This window comes from Aegilops tauschii, chromosome 2 (genome assembly GCF_002575655.3).
Source record: "Aegilops tauschii subsp. strangulata cultivar AL8/78 chromosome 2, Aet v6.0, whole genome shotgun sequence".
In the NCBI taxonomy this organism is placed as follows: domain Eukaryota; kingdom Viridiplantae; phylum Streptophyta; class Magnoliopsida; order Poales; family Poaceae; genus Aegilops; species Aegilops tauschii.
This window is the reverse complement of record NC_053036.3, coordinates 71,902,803-71,925,979: the sequence shown is the minus strand read 5'-3', so window position 1 is coordinate 71,925,979 and position 23,177 is coordinate 71,902,803. Positions and strand designations below refer to the sequence as shown.

General features: G+C 44.6%; 1 protein-coding gene across 5 annotated transcripts; it reads left to right on the top strand.

The window, feature by feature from the left end:
* The first annotated feature begins 19,164 nt into the window (after positions 1 to 19,164).
* On the top strand, positions 19,165 to 22,527 carry LOC109739777 (uncharacterized). 5 transcript variants are annotated; one of them, XR_012201813.1, is made up of 5 exons: positions 19,172 to 19,509; positions 19,594 to 19,793; positions 21,064 to 21,155; positions 21,796 to 21,895; positions 22,191 to 22,527. XR_012201813.1 is itself a non-coding variant. In XM_073508008.1 (4 exons), exons 1-3 carry the CDS (start codon positions 19,465 to 19,467, stop codon positions 21,819 to 21,821), a joined length of 471 nt encoding a protein of 156 aa, XP_073364109.1. In that variant the 5' UTR covers positions 19,165 to 19,464; the 3' UTR covers positions 21,822 to 21,895; positions 22,191 to 22,527. The 5 variants fall into 5 exon arrangements, 2 of the variants coding, with proteins under 2 accessions (XP_073364109.1, XP_073364110.1); XR_012201814.1 differs by having other exon boundaries at positions 21,064 to 21,158; XM_073508008.1 differs by having other exon boundaries at positions 19,165 to 19,793; positions 21,064 to 21,179.
* Positions 22,528 to 23,177: the final 650 nt, after the last annotated feature.

Here is a 23,177-nt window from a genome sequence, read left to right as displayed (position 1 = left end):
TCGTTACCGACTCGTAGCGCAGCGGGAAGTAGAGTCGATGACGATCGGCGGTGCAGATCCCCGCAGCTAGGATTTACAACCTCCCAACCGCGAGGATGTATACCCTCATCTGCTCCTCAGACAGCCCTCCGGGAGGCGGTCGAACAGCCCCCCGGACGGTGTCGCGGACAGCCCTTCGGGAGGACCTTCGAAACTCGAACGGTCACTCGGACAGCCCTTCGGGAGGACCTTCGAAACTCGGACGGTCACACGGACAGCCCTTCGGGAGGCACTCACGAACTAAGACCGAAACTACGATCTCTCTACAGAGTTGCACACATACGGTGTCATCTATCCGGCAGGGCTTCGCCGTCCAGAACTAGTTCCTGCCGGAACCCAGACAGCCTTACGGCTCTACGAAACTCTTTTCGTGGGAGGGAGAGAAGAAGCCAGATAATGCATGGCATGTGTATGAGAGCAAGGGATGAGTGTGGAGGGCTGCCCCTCCACCTCTATTTATAGGAAATCCCAAGGGGGTAGGGTAGTTTCACAAAAAACCCAAAATGCACATGAATGAAGTCCTTCCACAAGGACCTAGGAGTGAAACCAAGGAACAAGAGGGTCCCCAAGGGGGGATACCCCATGTGGCCGGCCACACCCCCATGAGGGGCCCAAAAAATGGCTCCTATCCATCCATGTCATCCCCAAGATCTTTTGGAGCAAAGCCCCAAAAGGTGGCTTTCCATAAAGTAACCATAAAGCTGATTTTCACTATTCACGACGACATTTTTCAGCGTCTGATCGAACTGAAAATATTTATGTGGGCTAAGAACATTTCCAGTACCCACTAAAATGATTTTCAACGCGTTCCGAAACAATTCCGGTTTTAGTGATTTTCATCTGCGAAACGCATCTGAAGTGGCTCCGGCAGCTCCGGAACATTTCCGGTTTTTATCTCAGAAAATTCCAAAAAGCTTCCAGAATGATTCTGGCATCCTCCAAGAATTATCAGGCATGTGCCGAAACCAATTTGACTTCATGGTGTATCCCGAAACAACTTTTCGGTATCATCGAAACTTATCCGATGACCTCTCTCTGCGGTACGATTCCGCTGTCCGAAACTTTTCGGTGTCCGAAACTTTTTCGGTGATTTTCTCTCAGACTCCCTGTCTAGTATTCAGCAGATAGATGACCCTTAAGCGTGTGACCCTATAGGTTCGGTGAAGTATAGACATGACCCAGAACCCCTTCCGATCAATGATCAACATCGGAGCCGTGGACACCCATATTGACCCCTATACCCACACGAATAAATATTCGAGTGAACCTCCAGTTGCCGTGTGCTATTCCTGTTGCTTCGCGATATGTTACAAATACCCGAGGTGAGACATGTTGGCATTCCCGTGGATCAACAACTTGTCCACTATGCTAGTTACCTCGTTACCGGTATTGTTCTCTTTTCTCGTTATCGTATTCCGGCATCCCCGTGATCAAATCACAAAGTGTCTGGCCAGACGATGATGGATACCGTAACACCGAGAGGGCCCAGAGATATCTCTCCATCGTCGGAGGAGCAAATCCCAATCTTGAGCTATCAAGTTACTTGACACACTTTTCCATGAACCCGTAAGCCGCCGTAATAGCCACCCATTTACGGATGACGTTTAACAAACCCCAAAGTTCATGAAGCAAGCATGAAGAAACTCGATACTCTCATGGTCTAAGGAATCATGCAAACGTTAACCATCTCTGTGTTATGTACCAATAAACTTGTGACGAATGAATCTCATAGCATAACATCAATTCGGGTCGATTCAACACAAATGTCCTTCCTGACATTGTGCCCTCAAAGTTGCTTGGCATAGACATGCCCATGATTGGGAAAACATAATCATCATGCAACACTTGAGCTAGTCTTAGAGGCACGACTAGGAATACATTTTACCGTTTATTATTCCACACGTGCATATGGGTTCTCCCCAGAGCCTTTATGGATATACGGGCTCGGGAACCACAGCAGTTATAGCATGGAACATAAACATAATTATGAACAAGGAGATAATCAATAACATTTATTATTGCCTCTAGGGCATATCTCCTACAGACTCCCACTTGCACTAGAGACAATAATCTAGCTTATGCTAATGCACTTCACACCTGTGGCACACCGGTGTAAATATGCTTCGCTTGTGGTATAGCCTGATGTCCAACGGATCTGACGACTTCAGTTCCGTGTGTATCTTTGCATGTCCTCGCATTTTCACAAAATTCATATTTTGTGTGGACTTGGCTTTGTATGTATGTGAATCACAGGTCGAACCTGGATTCCTCAGACTGAGTTATGGAGCAACTACCTGCAGTAGTGTCCCATTGTCAAAAGCCATCTTGGAACTATACTAAGTTCATGAATGAACTATATGATTCAACATCTTCTTTGTCGCTTCTAAAGCGTCAACATACTTAGCCCTTGTTATAGAATTCGCCACAGTAACTAGTTTGAACAAATTCCAACTAACTGTGCCACCACATTGTGTGTTACACAAAACCCTTAATTTAAATCGAAAATCGCATGGAGAAAAGATGAAGACTGTATCGATGTAACATTTTACAACGAACTCTTCATGATCTCTGCTTGCGAGAAAACCATGTCATCAGTACTTACTCTAGTACTCTGTGACATCTTTCACTGTTGTCCCATGATCAGTAATTTGATCACTTTGGTATCCATACTCGCAACACCTTGGGAGTATCGGACATATCTGGTTGTTTTACATACCATGGAATACATGATTAATCCAAACACAAAAGTGTGTGGAATCTGCATCATGTATTTTACTCATCAGTGTTTTGGGACACCGAGTCTTGCAAAAACTCTTTCCATGTGACTTTGGCAAGAATCACTCCTTGGCGTTTTAAATGCTAAAAGGTTTTAGCATCTTGTCAATATGTATTCATTGCTTAGCCCCATTAGGTAAATCTATCTCCATAGATCATCATGCCTAATATTGAGGCTATTTAGCCTAAGCACTTCATCGAAAAACTATTTTCAAATGAAGTCCTAATTTGTGTCAAGAAATTTATTTCCAATTACCAATGTGCCAAGCACATAAGGTTTTTAGAAATATTATTACGCTCCCACTTACTTTCTTGAATTACAAGCATCTTCGTTACCCATTGATGAAGTCAAAACCCCTTTGACCATTTCATCAAAACACGAAGATTCCAACTCCATTTTGCTCTCTTCTGTCCATTGCTGGAACTCTAAAGTTTGCATACCTACTAGCATCCTCTGGATCGACAAATTACTTTGGACTGTATCATATACAAGTCCTAGCTTTCATTTCCATCAGATGGAAATCCTTTTATCATCCATGTTTCATATCTCATGATTGAAATATGTATTAATTGCTAGTTCAACCCGAACCGACTTTAAGCATCGCTACGATGAAAACAACGTCATCGTAGTCAACTCTTGAACTTGTTATTTCAACAAGTCGAGCTTTATGGATAAAACATTTTTATCCGTATCAGATTTAAGTTCCATAAATATTCGTTAGACTCTAAGTCTTCCGAAAGGTGTATCAAGCTTTTAATCTTGAATCACTTATGTTGAAACTAACTCGGATTGTATTGGCATTTAGCCAATTCTGGAGTCAGGGCCCATCAACGCTTCCTTGTGTATCGTAGGTATAATGTTGTCTAACAACAATATCTCGTTTGTGCACCTGAGAGGTTTGCACGAGCCTTGCCTACGTGGTTCAGCTGCAAGTTCGACCGAAGTTCATACATTTTATTGTAGAGACTTCCGTATCAGTCGCAGTAGGAAACTCTGGAATTACTTCCAAGGTCTCTTTCCTTTGATCTGATGAAGATACTGTTTATCTCGCCGAGTTGCACTATTCTCCCACTCACCTTTTAGAAAGAACCATTCTCTTTAAAAGCATACCGTTCTTTGTGGCAAACCTATTTGCCTCGGTATAGTGAGGGAGGAATACCCAATGACTTGGGATAACCTACAAAGTAGCACTTGTCTGATTTGGAATAGGTTTGTAACCTTTTACACAAGCCCCATATTCCAAATGTTAAGAAAAGATACAACATGGTTGGGCGTACCATACCATGGCTTCATTTCAACAGACCCGATGTAGCTCTTTTCAGTGTAAAAGCCGCAGTCTCTAAAGCATCACTTTAAAAAGGATAATGGCAAATTTATTTATGTCATCTTTGACCTTACCATGTCATAAATGGTTAGATTACATCTCCATGGGCTTTTCACTTGCAGTGGTGTTCCGGGAGGTGCAAGTTATGAAACCCCTTTCACAACTCATCAGACATTCGCTAAACATGTAACTCAAATATTCCTTTGTGCAATCAAATTGCAGAAACATAATTTTCTTGTTACAATAACTTCTACTTCATTTTTGAAAACCTTTCGAATGATTTCAAAAGATCCAGACTTACGTCTCATCAAGTAAATATCCATCTACTTGAGTCATTTCTGAAGATAAATAAATCCACCACTAACAACACTTATCGGACTACACACATCAAATGTATGATCACTAATAAGTTTGTTGTTCGTTCCTTATGGCCTGTGAACGGTATTTTAGTCACTTCACTTTTCGGAGGAAAGTTGCAAGTGTCAGATGATTCAAAATCAAAAAGACTTCAAAATCCATCATAATGGAATTTTCCATGCGGGTTTCTCCAATGTGACCAAATGTAGTGCCACACTTGTGTGGTATTCTTTTAGTCTTGCGACATTTAGCGTCAGTGTTATGGATGTATCATATTACCCTCAATATTCATAACATACGTCCCATCTTGGATGGAAGCATGGCCCTTCATGTTATTCATAATACTTAACAACAATTGTTGTTTTTATGAACAACTCTTTTGCAACAAACATTGTGCAATGGGCTAGAGTGTATGAAACTCTAAAATGAATTATGAAAGTAAACCTAGAGGTATTGTATTATTATCAATATTCATAACATACATCTCATTCATAATGAAAGTATGGCCCTTGTGTTATTCATAACATCGAACATAAAAAGTTCTCTTATGAACAACCTTCTTGCAAGATGCCTTATGCAATGGGATAGAGTTTGTAAAACTCTAAATGAATTATGAAAATAAATACAGACGGCAATACACCGATGGAAGGTATAGTAACATTTACTATGTTCCCTATGTATACCTTAACCTCATTTCTAGCTAGTCTTTCAGGCCATAGTAGTTCTTACATCGAGTTGCAACAGAATGCAATCGAGCGGGCATTTTTGTGATGAACTCACAATACCCAAGAATTAGTGATTAACATGTTTAACCATAATTCACAAGAACTATATCTTTGACCAGCCTTCTATACATCAAAAACTTGTATGACATTCATACATGAGCTGGATATTCCAGTCTTCTTTCTTTCTGCCTTTATACTTCTAACAGTTTAACTTTTAGTATTTCTCCTACTCGCAAAAGAAGCACCCAACTTAAGAGTGGCGTTAGCTCCGGACTTCCTAGGCGTGTAAGTCACACTAACACCCTTTGGACACTTCCTTTCTCTTTAAGTTGTTGTTTTATTCACCTTTCATTATATGACAGGCGTTCTTCTGGATCCCTTTCCCAACAGTCAAATGCATAGTAAACACTTTTACTAATACTTGCAAACAAACATTGCTTTGTTTGTATCTGAAAATAATTTTCAGTTCCATGAATATCATATAACTATCCCAACTTTCGAAGTTTGGGTTTCATGGAAGCAAACATATTGCACTTGACTGAAACGGAATTATAGCTTTTGGATCAAAGGACAAGAGTCACATGATCCATAGCATTAGCGGGAGGATACGGAAAGCATGCGATAGGACAAAGTCCTTCTCGGCACTTTTGAGGACAATCCTCATATTACGGTACCAATCGTAAAGTTTTAACCAGATATTTAACAGCTATTCAATTTTAACAGGGAAGGTGGAAACGCGAGCCATTAACGGAAAGCATATCTCCTACACCGATAACCCCCGGAACCATTCCGGTGTCCGAATATAGTCGTCCAATATATCAATCTTCATGTCTCGACCATTTTGAGACTCCTCGTCATGTCCGTGATCACATCCGGGACTCCAAACAACCTTCGGTACATCAAAACATATAAACTCATAATATAACTGTCATCGTAACGTTAGGCGTGCGGACCCTACGGGTTCGAGAACTATGTAGACATGACCGAGACACGTTTCTGGTCAATAACCAATAGCGGAACCTGGATGCTCATATTGGCTCCCACATATTCTACGAAGATCTTTATCGGTCAGACCGCATAACAACATACGTTGTTCCCTTTGTCATCGGTATGTTACTTGCCCGAGATTCGATCGTCGGTATCTCAATACCTAGTTCAATCTCGTTATCGGCAAGTCTCTTTACTCGTTCCGTAATACATCATCTCACAACTAACTCATTAGTTGCAATGCTTGCAAGGCTTATGTGATGTGCATTACCGAGAGGGCCCAGAGATACCTCTCCGACAATCGGAGTGACAAATCCTAATCTCGAAATACGCCAACCCAACAAGTACCTTCGGAGACACCTGTAGAGCACCTTTATAATCACCCAGTTACGTTGTGATGTTTGGTAGCACACAAAGTGTTCCTCCGGTAAACGGGAGTTGCATAATCTCATAGTCATAGGAACATGTATAAGTCATGAAGAAAGCAATAGCAACATACTAAACGATCGAGTGCTAAGCTAACGGAATGGGTCAAGTCAATCACATCATTCTCCTAATGATGTGATCCCGTTAATCAAATGACAACACATGTCTATGGTTAGGAAGAATAACCATCTTTGATCAACGAGCTAGTCAAGTAGAGGCATACTAGTGACATGCTGTTTGTCTATGTATTCACACAAGTATTATGTTTCCGGTTAATACAATTCTAGCATGAATAATAAACATTTATCATGACATAAGGAAATAAATAATAACTTTATTATTGCCTCTAGGGCATATTTCCTTCAAATACATAGACCACAACATGTCCCTTGTGAGCCTCTAGTTGACTAGCTTGTTGATCAATAGATGGTCACGGTTTCCTGACCATGGACATTCGATGTCATTGATAACGGGATCACCTCATTAGGAGAATGATGTGATGGACAAGACCCAATCCTAAGCATAGCACAAGATCGTGTAGTTCGTATGCTAGAGCTTTTCTAATGTCAAGTATCATTTCCTTAGACCATGAGATTGTGTAACTCCCGGATACCGTAGGAATGCTTTGGGTGTGCCAAACGTCACAACGTAACTGGGTGGCTATAAAGGTGCACTACGGGTATCTCCGAAAGTGTATGTTGGGTTGGCACGAATCGAGACTAGGATTTGTCACCCCGTATGACGGAGAGGTATCTCTGGGCCCACTCGGTAATGCATCATCATAATGATCTCAATGTGACTAAGTAGTTGGTCACGGGATTATGCATTACGTAACGAGTAAAGTGACTTGCCGGTAACGAGATTGAACGAGGTATTGGGATACCAACGATCGAATCTCGGGCAAGTAACGTACTGATTGACAAAGGGAATTGTATACGAGATTGATTGAATCCCCGACATCGTGGTTCATCCGATGAGATCATCGTGGAGCATGTGAGAGCCAACATGGGTATCCAGATCCCGCTGTTAGTTATTGGCCGGAGATATGTCTCGGTCATGTCTACATGCCTCCCGAACCCGTAGGGTCTACACACTTAAGGTTCGATGACGCTAGGGTTATAAGGAAAGTTTGTACATGGTTACCGAATGTTGTTCGGAGTCCCGGATGAGATCCCGGACGTCACGAGGAGTTCCGGAATGGTCCGGAGGTGAAGATTTATATATGGGAAGTCATCATACGGTCACCGGAAGTGTTCGGGGGTATGCCGGTATTATGCCGGGGCCACCGAAGGGGTTCCGGGGGTCCATCGGGAGGGTCCACCTGCCCCAGAGGGCCCTATGGGCTGTATGTGGAAGGGAACCAGCCCCTAAGTGGGTTGGGTGCCACCCCCCTAGGGCGCATGCGCCTAGGGTTGGGGGGAACCCTAAAGGGGGCGCCCCCTTGGCTTGGGGGGCAAGCCTCCCCCCTTGGCCGCCGCCCCCCTCTAGCTCCATCTGGAGGGTCCGGCCCCCCTCTCCCTTGCCCCTATAAATAGAGGGGAGGTGGGAGGGCAGCGGCACCACATCCAAGGCGCAGCCCTCCCCCTCCCCAACACCTCCTCCTCTTTCCGCGGTGCTTGGCGAAGCCCTGCTGAAGTCCACGCTGCTCGAACACCACCACGCCGTCGTTCTGCTACTGGAGTTGTCTTCCCCAATCTCTCCCTCCTCCTCGCTGGATCAAGGTGCGGGAGATGTCACCGGGCTGCACGTGTGTTGAACGCGGAGGCGCCATTGTTCGGCGCTAAGATCGGAATCGACCGCGATCTGAATCGCTACGTGTACGACTCCTCCAACCGCGTTCTTGCAACGCTTCCGTTTCGCGATCTTCAAGGGTATGAAGATGCACTCCCCTCTCTCTCATTGCTAGTTACTCCATAGATTGATCTTGGTGATGCGTAGAATTTTTTTTAATTTCTGCAACGATCCCCAACAGTGGTATCAGAGCTAGGTGTATGCGTAGTTTCTATGATGAGTAGAACACAAGTTGTTGTGGGTGTCAATTTTGTCAATTTACTTGCCGTTACTAGTCTTATCTTGATTCGACGGCATCGTGGGATGTAGTGGCCCATACCGACCTTACACGTACGCTTATGTGAGACAGGTTCCACGATTTACATGCACTAGTTGCATAAGGTGGCTAGCGGGTATCTGTCTCTCCCACTTTAGTCGGATCTGATTCGATGAAAAGGGTCCTTATGAAGGGTAAATAGAAATTGGCATATCACGTTGTGGTTTTGGCGTAGGTAAGAAACGTTCTTGCTAGAAACCTATAGCAGCCACGTAAAAATTTGCAACAACAATTAGAGGACGTCTAACTTGTTCTTGCAGCATGTGTCGTGTGATGTGATATGGCCAAAAAGGATGTGATGAATGATATGTGTGATGTATGAGATTGATCATGTTCTTGTAATAGGAATTACGACTTGCATGTCGATGAGTATGACAACCGGCAGGAGCCATAGGAGTTGTCTTAATTTATTGTATGACCTGCGTGTCATTGAATAACGCCATGTAATTACTTTACTTTATTGCTAAACCGTTAGCCATAGTAGTAGAAGTGATAGTTGGCGAGACAACTTCATGAAGACACGATGATGGAGATCATGGTGTCATGCCAGTGACGATGATGATCATGGCGCCCCGAAGATGGAGATCAAGAGGAGCAAAATGATATTGGCCATATCATGTCACTATTTGATTGCATGTGATGTTTGTCATGTTTTACATCTTATTTGCTTAGAACGACGGTAGCATAAATAAGATGATCCCTCGCTAAAATTTCAAGAAAGTGTTCCCCCCTAACTATGCACCGTTGCGAAGGTTCGTTGTTCCGAAGCACCACGTGATGATCAGGTGTGATAGGTTCTAACGTTCGCATACAACGGGTGTAAGCCAGATTTACACACGCAATACACTTAGGTTGACTTGACGAGCCTAGCATGTACAGACATGGCCTCGGAACACGGAAGACCGAAAGGTCGAACATGAGTTGTATAGAAGATACGATCAACGTGGAGATGTTCATCATTGATGACTAGTCCGTCTCACGTGATGATCGGACACGGCCTAGTCGATTCAGATCATGTATCACTTAGATGACTAGAGGGATGTCTATCTGAGTGGGAGTTCATTAATAATTTGATTAGATGAACTTAATTATCATGAACTTAGTCTAAAATCTTTACAATATGTCTTGTAGATCAAATGGCCCACGCTAATGTTGCCCTCAACTTCAACGCGTTCCTAGAGAAAACCAAGCTGAAAGACGATGGTAGCAAATATATGGATTGGGTCCGGAACTTGAGGATCATCCTCTGCCAAGAAAGCATATGTCCTTGATGCACCGCTAGGTGAAGCACCTGTTTTCCCAGCAACTCAAGACGTTATGAACGCTTGGCAGTCGCGTAATGATGATTACTCCCTGGTTCAGTGCGGCATGCTTTACAACTTAGAACCGGGGCTCCAAAAGCGTTTTGAGCAGCACGGAGCATATGAGATGTTCCAAGAGCTGAAAATGGTTTTCCAAGCTCATGCCCGGGTCGAGAGATATGAAGTCTCCGACAAGTTCTACAGTTGTAAGATGGAGGAGAATAGTTCTGTCAGCGAGCACATACTCAAAATGTCTGGGTTGCACAACCGCTTGTCTCAGCTGGGAGTTAATCTCCCGGATGACGCAGTCGTTGACAGAATCCTTCAGTCGCTTCCACCTAGCTACAAGAGCTTTGTGATGAACTTCAATATGCAGGGGATGGAGAAAACCATTCCTGAGGTAAATTCGATGCTGAAATCAGCGGCGGTGGAGATCAAAAAGGAACATCAAGTGTTGATGGTGAATAAGACCACTAAGTTCAAGAAAGGCAAGGGTAAAAAGAGCTTCAAGAAGGACGGCAAGGGAGTTGCCGCGCCCGGTAAGTAAGCTGCCGGGAAGAAGCCAAAGAATGGACCCAAGCCTGAGACTGAGTGCTTTTATTGCAAGGGAAACGGTCACTGGAAGCGGAACTGCCCCAAGTACTTAGCGGACAAGAAGGCCGGCAACACCAAAGGTATATGTGATATACATGTTATTGATGTGTACCTTACCAGTACTCGTAGTAGCTCCTGGGTATTTGATACCGGTGTGGTTGCTCATATTTGTAACTCAAAACAGGAGCTGCGGAATAAGCGGAGACTGGCGAAGGACGAGGTGATGATGCGCGTCAGAAATGGTTCCAAGGTCGATGTGATCGCCGTCGGCACGCTACCTCTACATTTACCTACGGGATTAGTTTTAAACCTCAATAATCGTTATTTAGTACCAGCTTTGAGCATGAACATTGTATCTGGATCTCGTTTAATGCGAGATGGCTAATCATTTAAATCCGAGAATAATGGTTGTTCTATTTATATGAGAGATATGTTTTATGGTCATGCCGCGCTAGTCAATGGTTTATTTTTATTGAATCTCGAACGTGATGTTACACATATTCATAGTGTGAATGCCAAGAAATATAAGGATGATAATGATAGTCCCACATACTTGTGGCACTGCCGCCTTGGTCACGTTGGTGTCAAACGCATGAAGAAACTCCATGCAGATGGACTTTTGGAGTCTCTTGATTATGAATCATTTGACATGTGCGAACCATGCCTCATGGGCAAAATGACCAAGACTCCGTTCTCCGGAACAATCGAGCGAACAACCAACTTATTGGAAATCATACATACTGATGTGTGCGGTCCAATGAGCGTTGAGGCTCGCGGTGGCTATCGTTATGTTCTCACCCTCATTGATGACTTAAGTAGATATTGGTATGTCTACTTAATGAAACACAAGTCTGAGACCTTTGAAAATTTCAAGGAATTTCAGAGTGAGGTTGAAAATCAACGTGACAGGAAAATAAAGTTCTTACGATCAGATCGTGGAGGGGAATATTTGAGTCACGAATTTGGCACGCACTTAAGGAAATGTGGAATTGTTTCACAACTCACGCCGCCTGGAACACCTCAGCGTAATGGTGTGTCCGAACGTCGTAATCGCACTCTGTTGGATATTGTGTGATCTATGATGTCTCTTACCGATCAACCGCTATCATTTTGGGGTTATGCTTTAGAGACTGCCGCATTCACTTTAAATAGGGCTCCGTCGAAATCCGTTGAGACGACACCGTATGAATTATGGTTTGGGAAGAAACCTAAGCTGTCGTTTCTAAAAGTTTGGGGATGCGATGCTTATGTCAAGAAACTTCAACCTGAAAAGCTCGAACCCATGTCAAAAAAATGTGTCTTCATAGGATACCCTAAGGAAACCATTGGGTATACCTTCTACCTCAGATCCGAAGGCAAGATCTTCGTTGCCAAGAACGGGTCCTTCCTGGAGAAAGAGTTTCTCTCGAAACAAGTAAGTGGAAGGAAAGTGGAACTTGATGAGATGACCCCTCTCGAACCAGAGAGTAGCGCAGCGCAAGAAAATGTTTCTGTGGTGCCTGCACCGACTAGAGAGGAAGTTAAGTATGACAATCATGATCAAGTTACCACTGAACTTCGTAGGTCCACAAGGACACGTTCCGCGCCAGAGTGGTACGACAACCCTGTCCTGGAAATCATGTTGTTAGACAACAGTGAACCTTCGAACTATGAAGAAGCGATGGCGGGCCCAGATTCCAACAAATGGCTTGAAGCCATGCAATCCGAGATAGGATCCATGTATGAAAACAAAGTATGGACTTTGACAGACTTGCCCGATAATCGGCGAGCGATAGAAAATAAATGGATCTTTAAGAAGAAGACGAACGCGGATGGTAATGTTACCATCTATAAAGCTCGACTTGTCGCTAAGGGTTATCGACAAGTTCAAGGGGTTGACTTCGATGAGACCTTCTCACCCGTGGTGAAGCTGAAGTCCGTCCGAATCACGTTAACAATTTCCGCATTCTACGATTATGAAATATGGCAAATGGACGTCAAAACGGCATTCCTTAACGGCTTCCTTAAGGAAGAATTGTATATGATGCAGCCAGAAGGTTTTGTCGATCCTAAGAATGCTGACAAGGTATGCAAGCTCTAGCGCTCAATCTATGGGATGGTGCAAGCATCTCGGAGTTGGAACATTCACTTTGATGAGATGATCAAAGCGTTTGGGTTTACACAGACTTATGGAGAAGCCTGTGTTTACAAGAAAGTGAGTGGGAGCTCTGTAGCATTTCTCATATTATATGTGGATGACATACTATTGATGGGAAATGATATAGAATTCTTGGAAAGCATAAAGGCCTACTTGAATAAGTGTTTTTCAATGAAGGACCTTGGAGAAGCTGCTTACATATTAGGCATCAAGATCTATAGAGATAGATCGAGACGCCTCATTGGTCTTTCGCAAAGCACATACCTTGACAAGATATTGAAGAAGTTCAATATGGATCAGTCCAAGAAGCGGTTCTTGCCTGTATTGCAAGGAGTGAGATTGAGCACGGCTCAATGCCCGACCACGGCAGAAGATAGAGAAAATATGAGTGTCATCCCCTATGCCTCAGCCATAGGGTCTATTATGTATGCCATGCTGTGTACCAGACCTGATGTGAACCTCGCCGTAAGTTTGGTAGGAAGGTACCAAAGTAATCCCGGCATGGAACACTGGACAGCGGTCAAGAACATCCTGAAGTACCTGAAAAGGACTAAGGATATGTTTCTCATCTATGGAGGTGATGAAGAGCTCGTCGTAAAAGGTTACGTCGATGCTAGCTTCACACAGATCTGGATGACTCCAAGTCACAAACCGGATACGTGTATATTTTTAATGGTGGGGCAGTCAACTGGTGTAGTTGCAAGCAAAGCGTCGTGGCAGGATCTACATGTGAAGCGGAGTACATGGCAGCCTCGGAGGCAGCACAGGAAGCAGTCTGGATGAAGGAGTTCATCACCGACCTAGGAGTTATTCCCAATGCGTCGGGCCCGATGACTCTCTTCCATGACAACACTGGAGCCATTGCCCTTGCCAAGGAGCCCAGGTTTCACAAGAAGACCATGCATATCAAGTGTCGCTTCAACTCCATTCGTGAACATGTTCAAGATGGAGACATAGATATTTGTAAAGTGCATACGGATCTGAATGTCGCGAATCCGTTGACTAAACCTCTTCCACGAGCAAAACATGATCAACATCAGAACTCTATGGGTGTTCGATTCATCACAATGTAACTAGATTATTGACTCTGGTGCAAGTGGGAGACTGTTGGAAATATGCCCTAGAGGCAATAATAAAATGGTTATTATTATATTTCCTTGTTCATTATAATTGTCTATTGTTCATGCTATAATTGTGTTTCCGGAAATCGTAATACATGTGTGAATACATAGACCACAACATGTCCCTAGTGAGCCTCTAGTTGACTAGCTCATTGATCAATAGATGGTCACGGTTTCCTAACCATGGACATTGGATGTCATTGATAACGGGATCACCTCATTAGGAGAATGATGTGATGGACAAGAACCAATCCTAAGCATAGCACAAGATCGTGTAGTTCGTATGCTAGAGCTTTTCTAATGTCAAGTATCATTTCCTTAGACCTTGAGATTGTGTAACTCCCGGATACCGTAGGAATGCTTTGGATGTGCCAAACGTCACAACGTAACTGGGTGGCTATAAAGGTGCACTACGAGTATCTCCGAAAGTGCCTGTTGGGTTGGCACGAATCGAGACTGGGATTTGTCACTCCGTATGACAGAGAGGTATCTCTGGGCCCACTCGGTAATGCATCATCATAATGAGCTCAATGTGACTAAGTAGTTGGTCACGGGATTATGCATTACGTAACGAGTAAAGTGACTTGCCGGTATTGAACGAGGTATTGGGATACCGACGATCGAATCGCGGGCAAGTAACGTACCGATTGACAAAGGGAATTGTATACGGGATTGATCGAATCCCCGACATCGTGGTTCATCCGATGAGATCATCGTGGAGCATGTGGGAGCCAACATGGGTATCCAGATCCCGCTGTTGGTTGTTGGCCGGAGATATGTCTCGGTCATGTCTACATGCCTCCCGAACCCGTAGGGTGTACACACTTAAGGTTTGATGACGCTAGGGTTATAGGGAAAGTTTGTACGTGGTTACCGAATGTTGTTCGGAGTCCCGGATGAGATCCCGGACGTCACGAGGAGTTCCGATATGGTCCAGAGGTGAATATTTATATATGGGAAGTCATCATACGGTCACCGGAAGTGTTCGGGGGTATGCTAGTATTGTACCGGGGCCACCGAAGGGGTTCCGGGGGTCCACCGGGAGGGTCCACCTGCCCCGGAGGGCCCTATGGGCTGTATGTGGAAGGGAACCAGCCCCTAAGTGGGCTGGGTGCCATCCCCTAGGGCCCATGCACCTAGGGTTGGGGGGGGAACCCTAAAGGGGCGCCCCCCTTGGCTTGGGGGGCAAGCCTCCCCCCTTGCCCCCCCCTCTAGATCCATCTGGAGGGGGCCGGCCCCCCTCTCCCTTACCCCTATAAATAGAGGGGAGGTGGGAGGGCAGCGGCACCACATCCAAGGCGCAGCCCTCCCCCTCCCCAACACCTCCTCCTCCTTCCGCGGTGCTTGGCGAAGCCCTGCTGAAGTCCACGCTGCTCCAACACCACCACGCCGTCGTGCTGCTGCTGGAGTTGTCTTCCCCAACCTCTCCCTCCTCCTTGCTGGATCAAGGCGCGGGAGACGTCACCGGGCTGCACGTGTGTTGAACACGGAGGCGCCATTGTTCGGCGCTAAGATCGGAATCGACCGCGATCTGAATCGCTACGTGTACGACTCCTCCAACCGTGTTCTTGCAACTCTTCCGTTTCGCAATCTTCAAGGGTATGAAGATGCACTCCCCTCTCTCTCGTTGCTAGTTACTCCATAGATTGATCTTGGTGATGCGTAGAATTTTTTTTAATTTCTGCAACGATCCCCAACATAGGCAACTACCAATTTTTAGCTTTTCTTAACAAATTAGGCTTAGCAAAAAATAGATTGTCTAGGTATGTGATACGTCTCCAATATATCTATAATTAATGATTTTCCATGCTATTACAGTATCAATCTTGGATGTTTTGTACTCACTTACAAGCAACTTTATATCATTTTTTGGGACTAACATATTAACTTAGTGCCAGTGCGAGTTGTTATTTTTGCCTGTTTTTGACTTTTCAGAAAATCACTATCAAACATAGTCCAAACGAAGAAAAAAGTTTGAATTAATTTTTTCTGGACCAGAAGAGACCCTAGAAGGTTCGGGGAGGACCAGAAGACCCACGAGAGAGTGACAAGCTCGTGGGGCGTGCCCCACAGGCTTGTGGACCCCTCGCAGAGCGTCTTGACCAAATTTCACCTCTATAAATACCCAAATATTCCCCTCGGATCGAAGAGAAGCCCGAAATACTTTTTTCGCCGCCGCAAGTTTCGGTTCTCGTGAGATCCCATATGGAGGCCTCCGCCGGCACCCGCCAGAGGGGGAATTGATCACGGGGAGGGGGGGCTCTACATCAACCTTGCCGCCCTTCCGATGATGCATGAGTAGTTTACCACAGACCTACGGGTCCATAGTTAGTAGTTAGATGGCTTCTTCTCTCTTGATGTTCTTCATGACAATGTTCTCCTTGATGTTCTTGGAGTTCTATCCGATGTAATTCTTTTTTGCGATATGTTTGTTGGGATCCGATGAATTGTGAGTTTACGATCAGATTATCCATGAATATTATTTGAGTTTTCTTCAAACTCTTTTATGCATGATTGTTATAGCTTCGTATTTCTTCTTCGATCTATTGATTTGGTTTGGCCAACTAGATTGATTTATCTTGCAATGGGAAGAGGTGCTTTGTAATGGGTTCAATCTTGCGGTTCTCAATCCCAGTGATAGAAGGGCACATGACACGTATGTATCGTTGCTATTAAGGGTAAAAAGATGGGGTTTATTCATGCATGAGTTTACTTTGTCTACATCATGTCATCTTGCTTAAGGCGTTACTCCGCTCTTTATGAACTTAATACTCTAGATGCATGTTGGATAGCGGTCGATGTGTGGAGTAATTGAAGGAAATATGACCTAGAGGCAATAATAAAGTTATTATTTATTTCCTTAATTCATGATAAATGTTTATTATTCATACTAGAATTGTATTAACCGGAAACTTAGTACATGTGTGAATACATAGACAAAACATATAGTCCCTAGTATGCCTCTACTTGACTAGCTCATTAATCAAAGATGGTTATGTTTCCTAACCATAGACATGTGTTGTCATTTGATGAACGGGATCATATCATTAGGAGAATGATGTGATGGACATGACCCATCCGTTAGCTTAGCATTATGATCGTATTAGTTTCATTGCTACTGCTTTCTTCATGACTTATACAAGTTCCTCAGACTATGAGATTATGCAACTCCCGAATACCGGAGGAACACTTAGTGTGCTACCAAACGTCACAACATAAATGTGTGATCATAAAGGTGCTCTACAGGTGTCTCCGAAGGTGTTTGTTGGGTTGGCATAGATCGAGATTAGGATTTGTCACTCCGTGTTTCGGAGAGGTATCTCTGGGCCCTCTCGGTAATACTCATCACTATAAGCCTTGCAAGCATTGTGACTAATGAGTTAGTTGCGGGATGAAGTATTACAGAACGAGCAAAGAGACTTGCCGAGAACGAGATTGAACTAGGTATTGAGATACCGACGATCGAATCTCGGGCAAGTAACATACCGATGACAAAGGGAACACGTGTTGTTATGTGGTTTGACCGATAAAGATCTTCGTAGAATATGTAGGAACCAATATGAGCATCCAGCTTCCGCTGTTGGTTATTGACCAGAGACGTGTCTCGGTCATGTCTACATAGTTCTCGAACCCGTAGGGTCCGCACGCTTAACATTCGATGACGATTGGTATTATGAGTTTATGTGATATGATGTACCGAAGATTGTTCGGAGTCCCGGATATGATCACGGACATGACGAGGAGTCTCGAAATGGTCGAGACATAAAGATTGATATATTGGACGACTATATTCGGACACCGGAAGTGTTCCGGAGAAGTTTCAGATAAAACCGGAGTACAGGAGGTTACCGGAACCCCCCGGGAAGCTATTGGCCCTCATGGGCCTTAGTGAGAAGAGAGAGGGCAGCCAGGAGGTGGTGAGCGGCCCCCCTTGCCCCAGTCCAAATTGGACAAGGGGAAGGGGCGGCGGCCCCCCTCTCCTTCCTTCTCTCCACCTCCTTCCCCCTCTTCTTCCTCTTGGACTAGGAAAGGTGGGAGACCTACTCCAACTAGGAGTAGGAGTCCCCCCCCTTGGTGCGCCCCTTGTTGGCCGCTGGCCTCCTCCTCCCCTCCTTTATATACGGGGGAGGGGGGCACCCCAAAGACACACAAGTTGACAACTGTTTAGCCGTGTGCGTTGCCCCCCTCCACAGTTACACACCTCGGTCATATCGTCGTAGTGCTTAGGCGAAGCCCTGCGCCGGTAACTTCATCATCACCGTCACCACGCCGTCGTGCTGACCAAACTCTCCCTCGGCCTCAACTGGATCAAGAGTACGAGAAACGTCTCTGAGCTGAACGTGTGCTGAACGCGGAGGTGCCGTACGTTCAGTGCTTGGATCGGTTGGATCGCGAAGACGTTCGACTACATCAACCACGTTAACTAAACACTTCCGCTTTCGGTCTACGAGGGTACGTGGACACACTCTCTCCTCTCATTGCTATGCATCACATAGATAGATCTTGCGTGATCATAGGATTTTTTTTGAAATTACTGTGTTTCCCAACAGTAATAATAATAGATGCAGGCAGGAGTCGGTCTACTTGTCTCAGACGTGATGCCTATATACATGATCATTGTCTTGGATATCATCATGATTATTTGCATTTCTATCAATTGCCCAACAGTAATTTGTTTATCCACCGTATGCTATTTTTTCTCGAGAGAAGCCTCTAGTGAAAACTATGGCTCCCCGGGTGTACTTTTATCTTATATCAAAATCTAAAAACTAGCCGCGATGCATGGCTAGAGAAAACGAAAGGGTGTGTAGACCCTGGAGCGTAAAGAGTGGTCCTGTGTGTGGGGTATGTAAGTTCCTTCAAAACTAAAACTGTTTACCTGGCGGCTGGCACGACACTCCTTACCCATAGGAGATACTCTTCATCGCTGGAATATGGCCTCGTCTCATGTGTGTGCCATCTACCGGGCGGATGATGACTGGAGACGCGCACTCTTAGACTGCTCTTTAGCAAGGAATGTGCACTACTAGGAAATAGCTTATAGATAGACGCTTACTAGTAGCGCTTTATTTTGACCCACGCTACTGCTAATTACTAGTATCACGATATATTGACCCCTCGCTACTAGTAAATATTACTGATAGTCGCATGACAAAAAAATACGCTATTAATGAATATCCCTTAAGGATAGAGCATAGCAGTAGCGCGGGTTATAAAACCTGCGCTACTACTAAGTGAATAGGACACACCCCACGCTACTACGTGTCCACTGCCGCACCCCCACCCCACCCGATCCACTCCCACCGCACCAAACTCTCTCTCTCAAAGAAAAAAACCTCTCTCTCGTGAAACTCACCCCCACCCTCGGTCCAGCTCCTCTCCCCCACTATCTCCTCACCGCCGCCGCCGCCCATGTCGGCCGGTTCCGGCGACTCCGGCCGCGCGCAACACGCCCCCAAGCTCTGCCCCTCTCCCCCCTTCCAGATCCGCGCCTCAAGGGTTGCGCCCTCGCCCGCCGCTAGGGTTTCGGGCGCCTCCCGTCTTCTTGCCGGAATCCACCACAATCGGCGATGGCGAGGCCGGAGCTTGCGAGATCCGTCTCCGGCGTTGCCCAGGTAGGCCCTTCCCCTCCTTCCTTGCTCAGGTCCACACTTTCCTCCTCACCTCTCCTTCTCCTCCTATCCGTCCCTTTGCTGCAGGTCACCATGGTGCAGAGACGACAGACGACAATGATGGCAAGAGGGCACAAACCTTGCCCTGATCGAGGAGGAGAAGGAGGGGCGCACCTAGCCGCCAGCCCTGCTCTGCTCGAGGAGGAGGGGCGGGAGGGGTCTGCTCCTAGGGCGACCAAGAGGTCCTGCCCGAGCTCAAGCATGGCCATGATGACCCACCACGGCAGGTCTGATATCCTTGTGATCTACTCCAGCAACTGTGTTGTTGGAGCACTGCCCTCATGATGGAATGATGTAGTGTTTTATGTAGTTTTTGATATCTTAGCTCTGACGGTAACATCATATCAGTTAGGAGTAGTGTTTAGGAACAATTAGAATATGTTATGGTCGTCTAATAGAGAGAGATTCAAGGGCCTTCCCAGTTTGGACAATCAAATGTGTTCACAAATGACATCCACGTTGGTTATACTAGGTCCTAATGGTGATGCTACGGATTTTAGTACATTGGTTGAGACCCAAGTTGATCTGTGCTAGTTCTAGGTTGTTTATTTATGAAAAAGTATATGTCTGATAGACGTGATTAATTACTGTGTAGAAAAGTACCAATGTTTCTTATTCAGCGCACTGTTTCTCTGCTTCCCTACTGTCAATGCCGAGCAGCAGCTTCATCTTTATTTTCATTCATACTCGTGCGTGTTCTGACATGTGCATATGCTTACTTTGTGGTTACTGACAGGGAGTACACCTTTGGTTACCAATCACTGCACAATCGTCCCACAATTTTTTTGCTTAATGTTCATTGCCCAACAGGCTACAACGCCCACACGCTGAGCCTTGTTTTGCCTACAACTTACTGCTGCGGTGCTGCAGGAACCAAGCTAAGCTCCAGCAGAACCTCATGTACCTGTACATGTAGTTCAAAAGAACTCTGAAAGAAGGTCTTGGGGTTTCGTTACCATTTATTTGGTGTGTGCCGTTTGGGTTTGTATCTTGGGTCTTGGTTTTGTAGACCGTGCGTGCTTGTGTGTGTTTGTGTGTTTGTATTTTTGGGTTTTAGTTTTTGGTTTTGGGAAGTTCGATGTATACACTGCTAGCTGCCCGTGGAGATCAGCACTAATGTTTAAAGGGAGTACATTGTGCTACACATTGCTGATTTTGAATGATTGATTTTTTCTGTGTTCCATTCATGTGCTTTCCTTTCGAACATCCGAATCCTGATTTCTTCAAATTTTGCCAAATCTGAATGTCTTATCTCCAAAGAGACCGTCTGTTAATGAATTGTTTCTTATTGTAGGCCCTAGGCATTACAGATATGCATATAGAGAATGTCATTTTAGATGTGCTCTGAGCATTACACAGTTGCATAGAATCTTTTGTTTTATTTCTTGTATTTCCATTTTTATATGCTGTACAGACAAAAGATAGCATATGTTCCCTGAAAGTGAGTAAATACGTACTGATTATTAGCGAAGTTAACCGAGAGCCTATGACATACAGAAAACATGCATTGGTTGATTGGTTGATGCGCCATGGCCGTGGGTTGTCCTGGTGCATGTGTTTGCTTAAGGTGGTGATGCATATGCCTCAAGGTGGTGAGCAGAGCAACTTCTGCTGTAAGAATTTTCTGAGGATGCTTTTGAGTGTAGAATAACAAAAATTATGTACGGAGTAATTATTTTAGCATTACTAGAACTGTTAATTCATACTCCCTCTGTAGGGAGTATTATTTATTTCTTTTGTAAGACGACCACTAGTTCTAAGTGAGCTAATTTTTTTGAATTTTTCGCCCATTATGAAGATTGTGCACTAATGAATAAACAATGTGCTCCCTTTAAACATTGTAGAGTAATTAATATGCAGCCAGAGTCAAGTATGATTTCACAATCTTGAGTAAAGCATTTGAATTTAAGCGAGTAGATATTGATCTTTGTGATCGAAGTGTGTCCATTTAATACCTCTAAACTCAACTATTTCATTCAGAATTATGGTACTTCTTAGTGTAGCATTGTAGATTTATTTTTACATGATCAGATTACCTTTGGTATATGCAGCATGCAGCCAAACTATGCTATATATCTACAGTAGTAAATGTATCATCTTAAGAGTGTACTGAAGCTATATTATTTCGTAGCTTGAATTTAGGCTTTCTCCATGGTTAATATAAGTTATGTAAAGCAATGTTTGCCTGGAAGTGTAACTGTAATGCCATTCTTATTATTCAATGTACAGCGACGGTGCTGCTGCACTTGTGCTAGTCAGTGGGGAGTAAGCTAAGAACCTTGGCATTCAAGTTCTTGCAAGGACCAGAGGGTATGCTGACGCTGCTCAGGTAAATCTTACTTGTCTCGTCATTAATCATTGTTGGTGAAACAAATGTCATTTGAGAAATCTCAGCCCATTGTTCTTGTAATGAAGACTTTTACCAATATTATCCTTTCCTGTGCCTCGAAACTATCAACCTGGCCCAAAGAATGATCTTTTTCTTTAGGATTCATGGTTATTTTTTCTTGTTATTATGCATTACTATTGATTCATGTGCATGTGCTAAAAAGAAAGAAAATACCCTATTAGATTTGGATGCAGACGCCAACTAACAAGTTTTCACTTTCCGACGTGGGCGCAAGGGTGATCGACATGGACTACTGTGGCTTGGTGGGCGTGGTGCTCTTCAACCACTCGGAGGTGGACTTCATCATGAAGCCCGGCGACCGCGCTGCATAGATGATCGTCCAGGTCATTGCGACGCCGGAGGTCGCCGAGGTGGAGGACCTCGACGCCACCGTCCGGCGGGAGGGAGTGCTCGGATCCACCGACGTTTGAACTCCGAGCCTTGGTAGATACATCTAGAGAAGTGGTCTAGTTGTTTGCATCTGATGTTAAATGTGATCTTGAGATCTCGAGTTGAGATGTTCAATGCTGTATCCATGAATGCTGCAAGTGCTAAGATGGTTTTGGAACTTAGTTTATTTGCACTGGACGTGTCTTGATTTCCATCCATGAAAACTGCATCTGACTTAAAAAAAATCTAATTAGTTAGTTGTAGCGTGGGGGAAAATGTGGCGCTACTAGTACTTGGATAGTAGTAGCGTAGGTGTAAATGGGGCGCTACTAGTACTTAGATAGTAGTAGCGTAGGTGTGGAATAGTGATAGCGTGGGTGACACCATGCTAGTACTAACTTTTTTAGCTGTAGCGCGGGGTAAAAAACGCGCTACTGCTAAAAGTTAGCTGTAGCGTCGTAGTAGTAGCGTGGGAACCCGCGCTACTGATATGCAAAAGCATACGCTACTGGTAGTGTTTTTCCTAGTAGTGGTGTGGGCACTATCAAATGATGAAATGGTGCGGCACATGTGTATGAATCGGGATGAAAATGCGAAGGGGTGGCTGTTTGCTGTGAGCTACCACAATAAGAATTCACAGCAATGATCATCATACTCTGGCGATTTGGTCTGCACGACGGAGGATTATTCACAAAGGAATTCTACAAACTCCGTTTGCAACACATGCGTTCATAAAGAGAGATATTACCGACTTGCAGTGCCTTTCAAAGCGGGAACCCAGACCACACGCAGCGGCAACACCAAGACCAAACTCCTGGATACCACCCGAGGA

Bases quoted from the DNA above. Each gene is read 5' to 3' on its own strand.
- LOC109739777 (XM_073508008.1), top strand. From the start codon at position 19,465: ATGGCGAGGCCGGAGCTTGCGAGATCCGTCTCCGGCGTTGCCCAGGTA. The intron at 19,794-21,063 runs GTCTGATATCCT...TATGACATACAG, and splicing joins ATGATGACCCACCACGGCAG to AAAACATGCATTGGTTGATT. The intron at 21,180-21,795 runs GTAAGAATTTTC...TTCAATGTACAG, and splicing joins TGAGCAGAGCAACTTCTGCT to CGACGGTGCTGCTGCACTTG.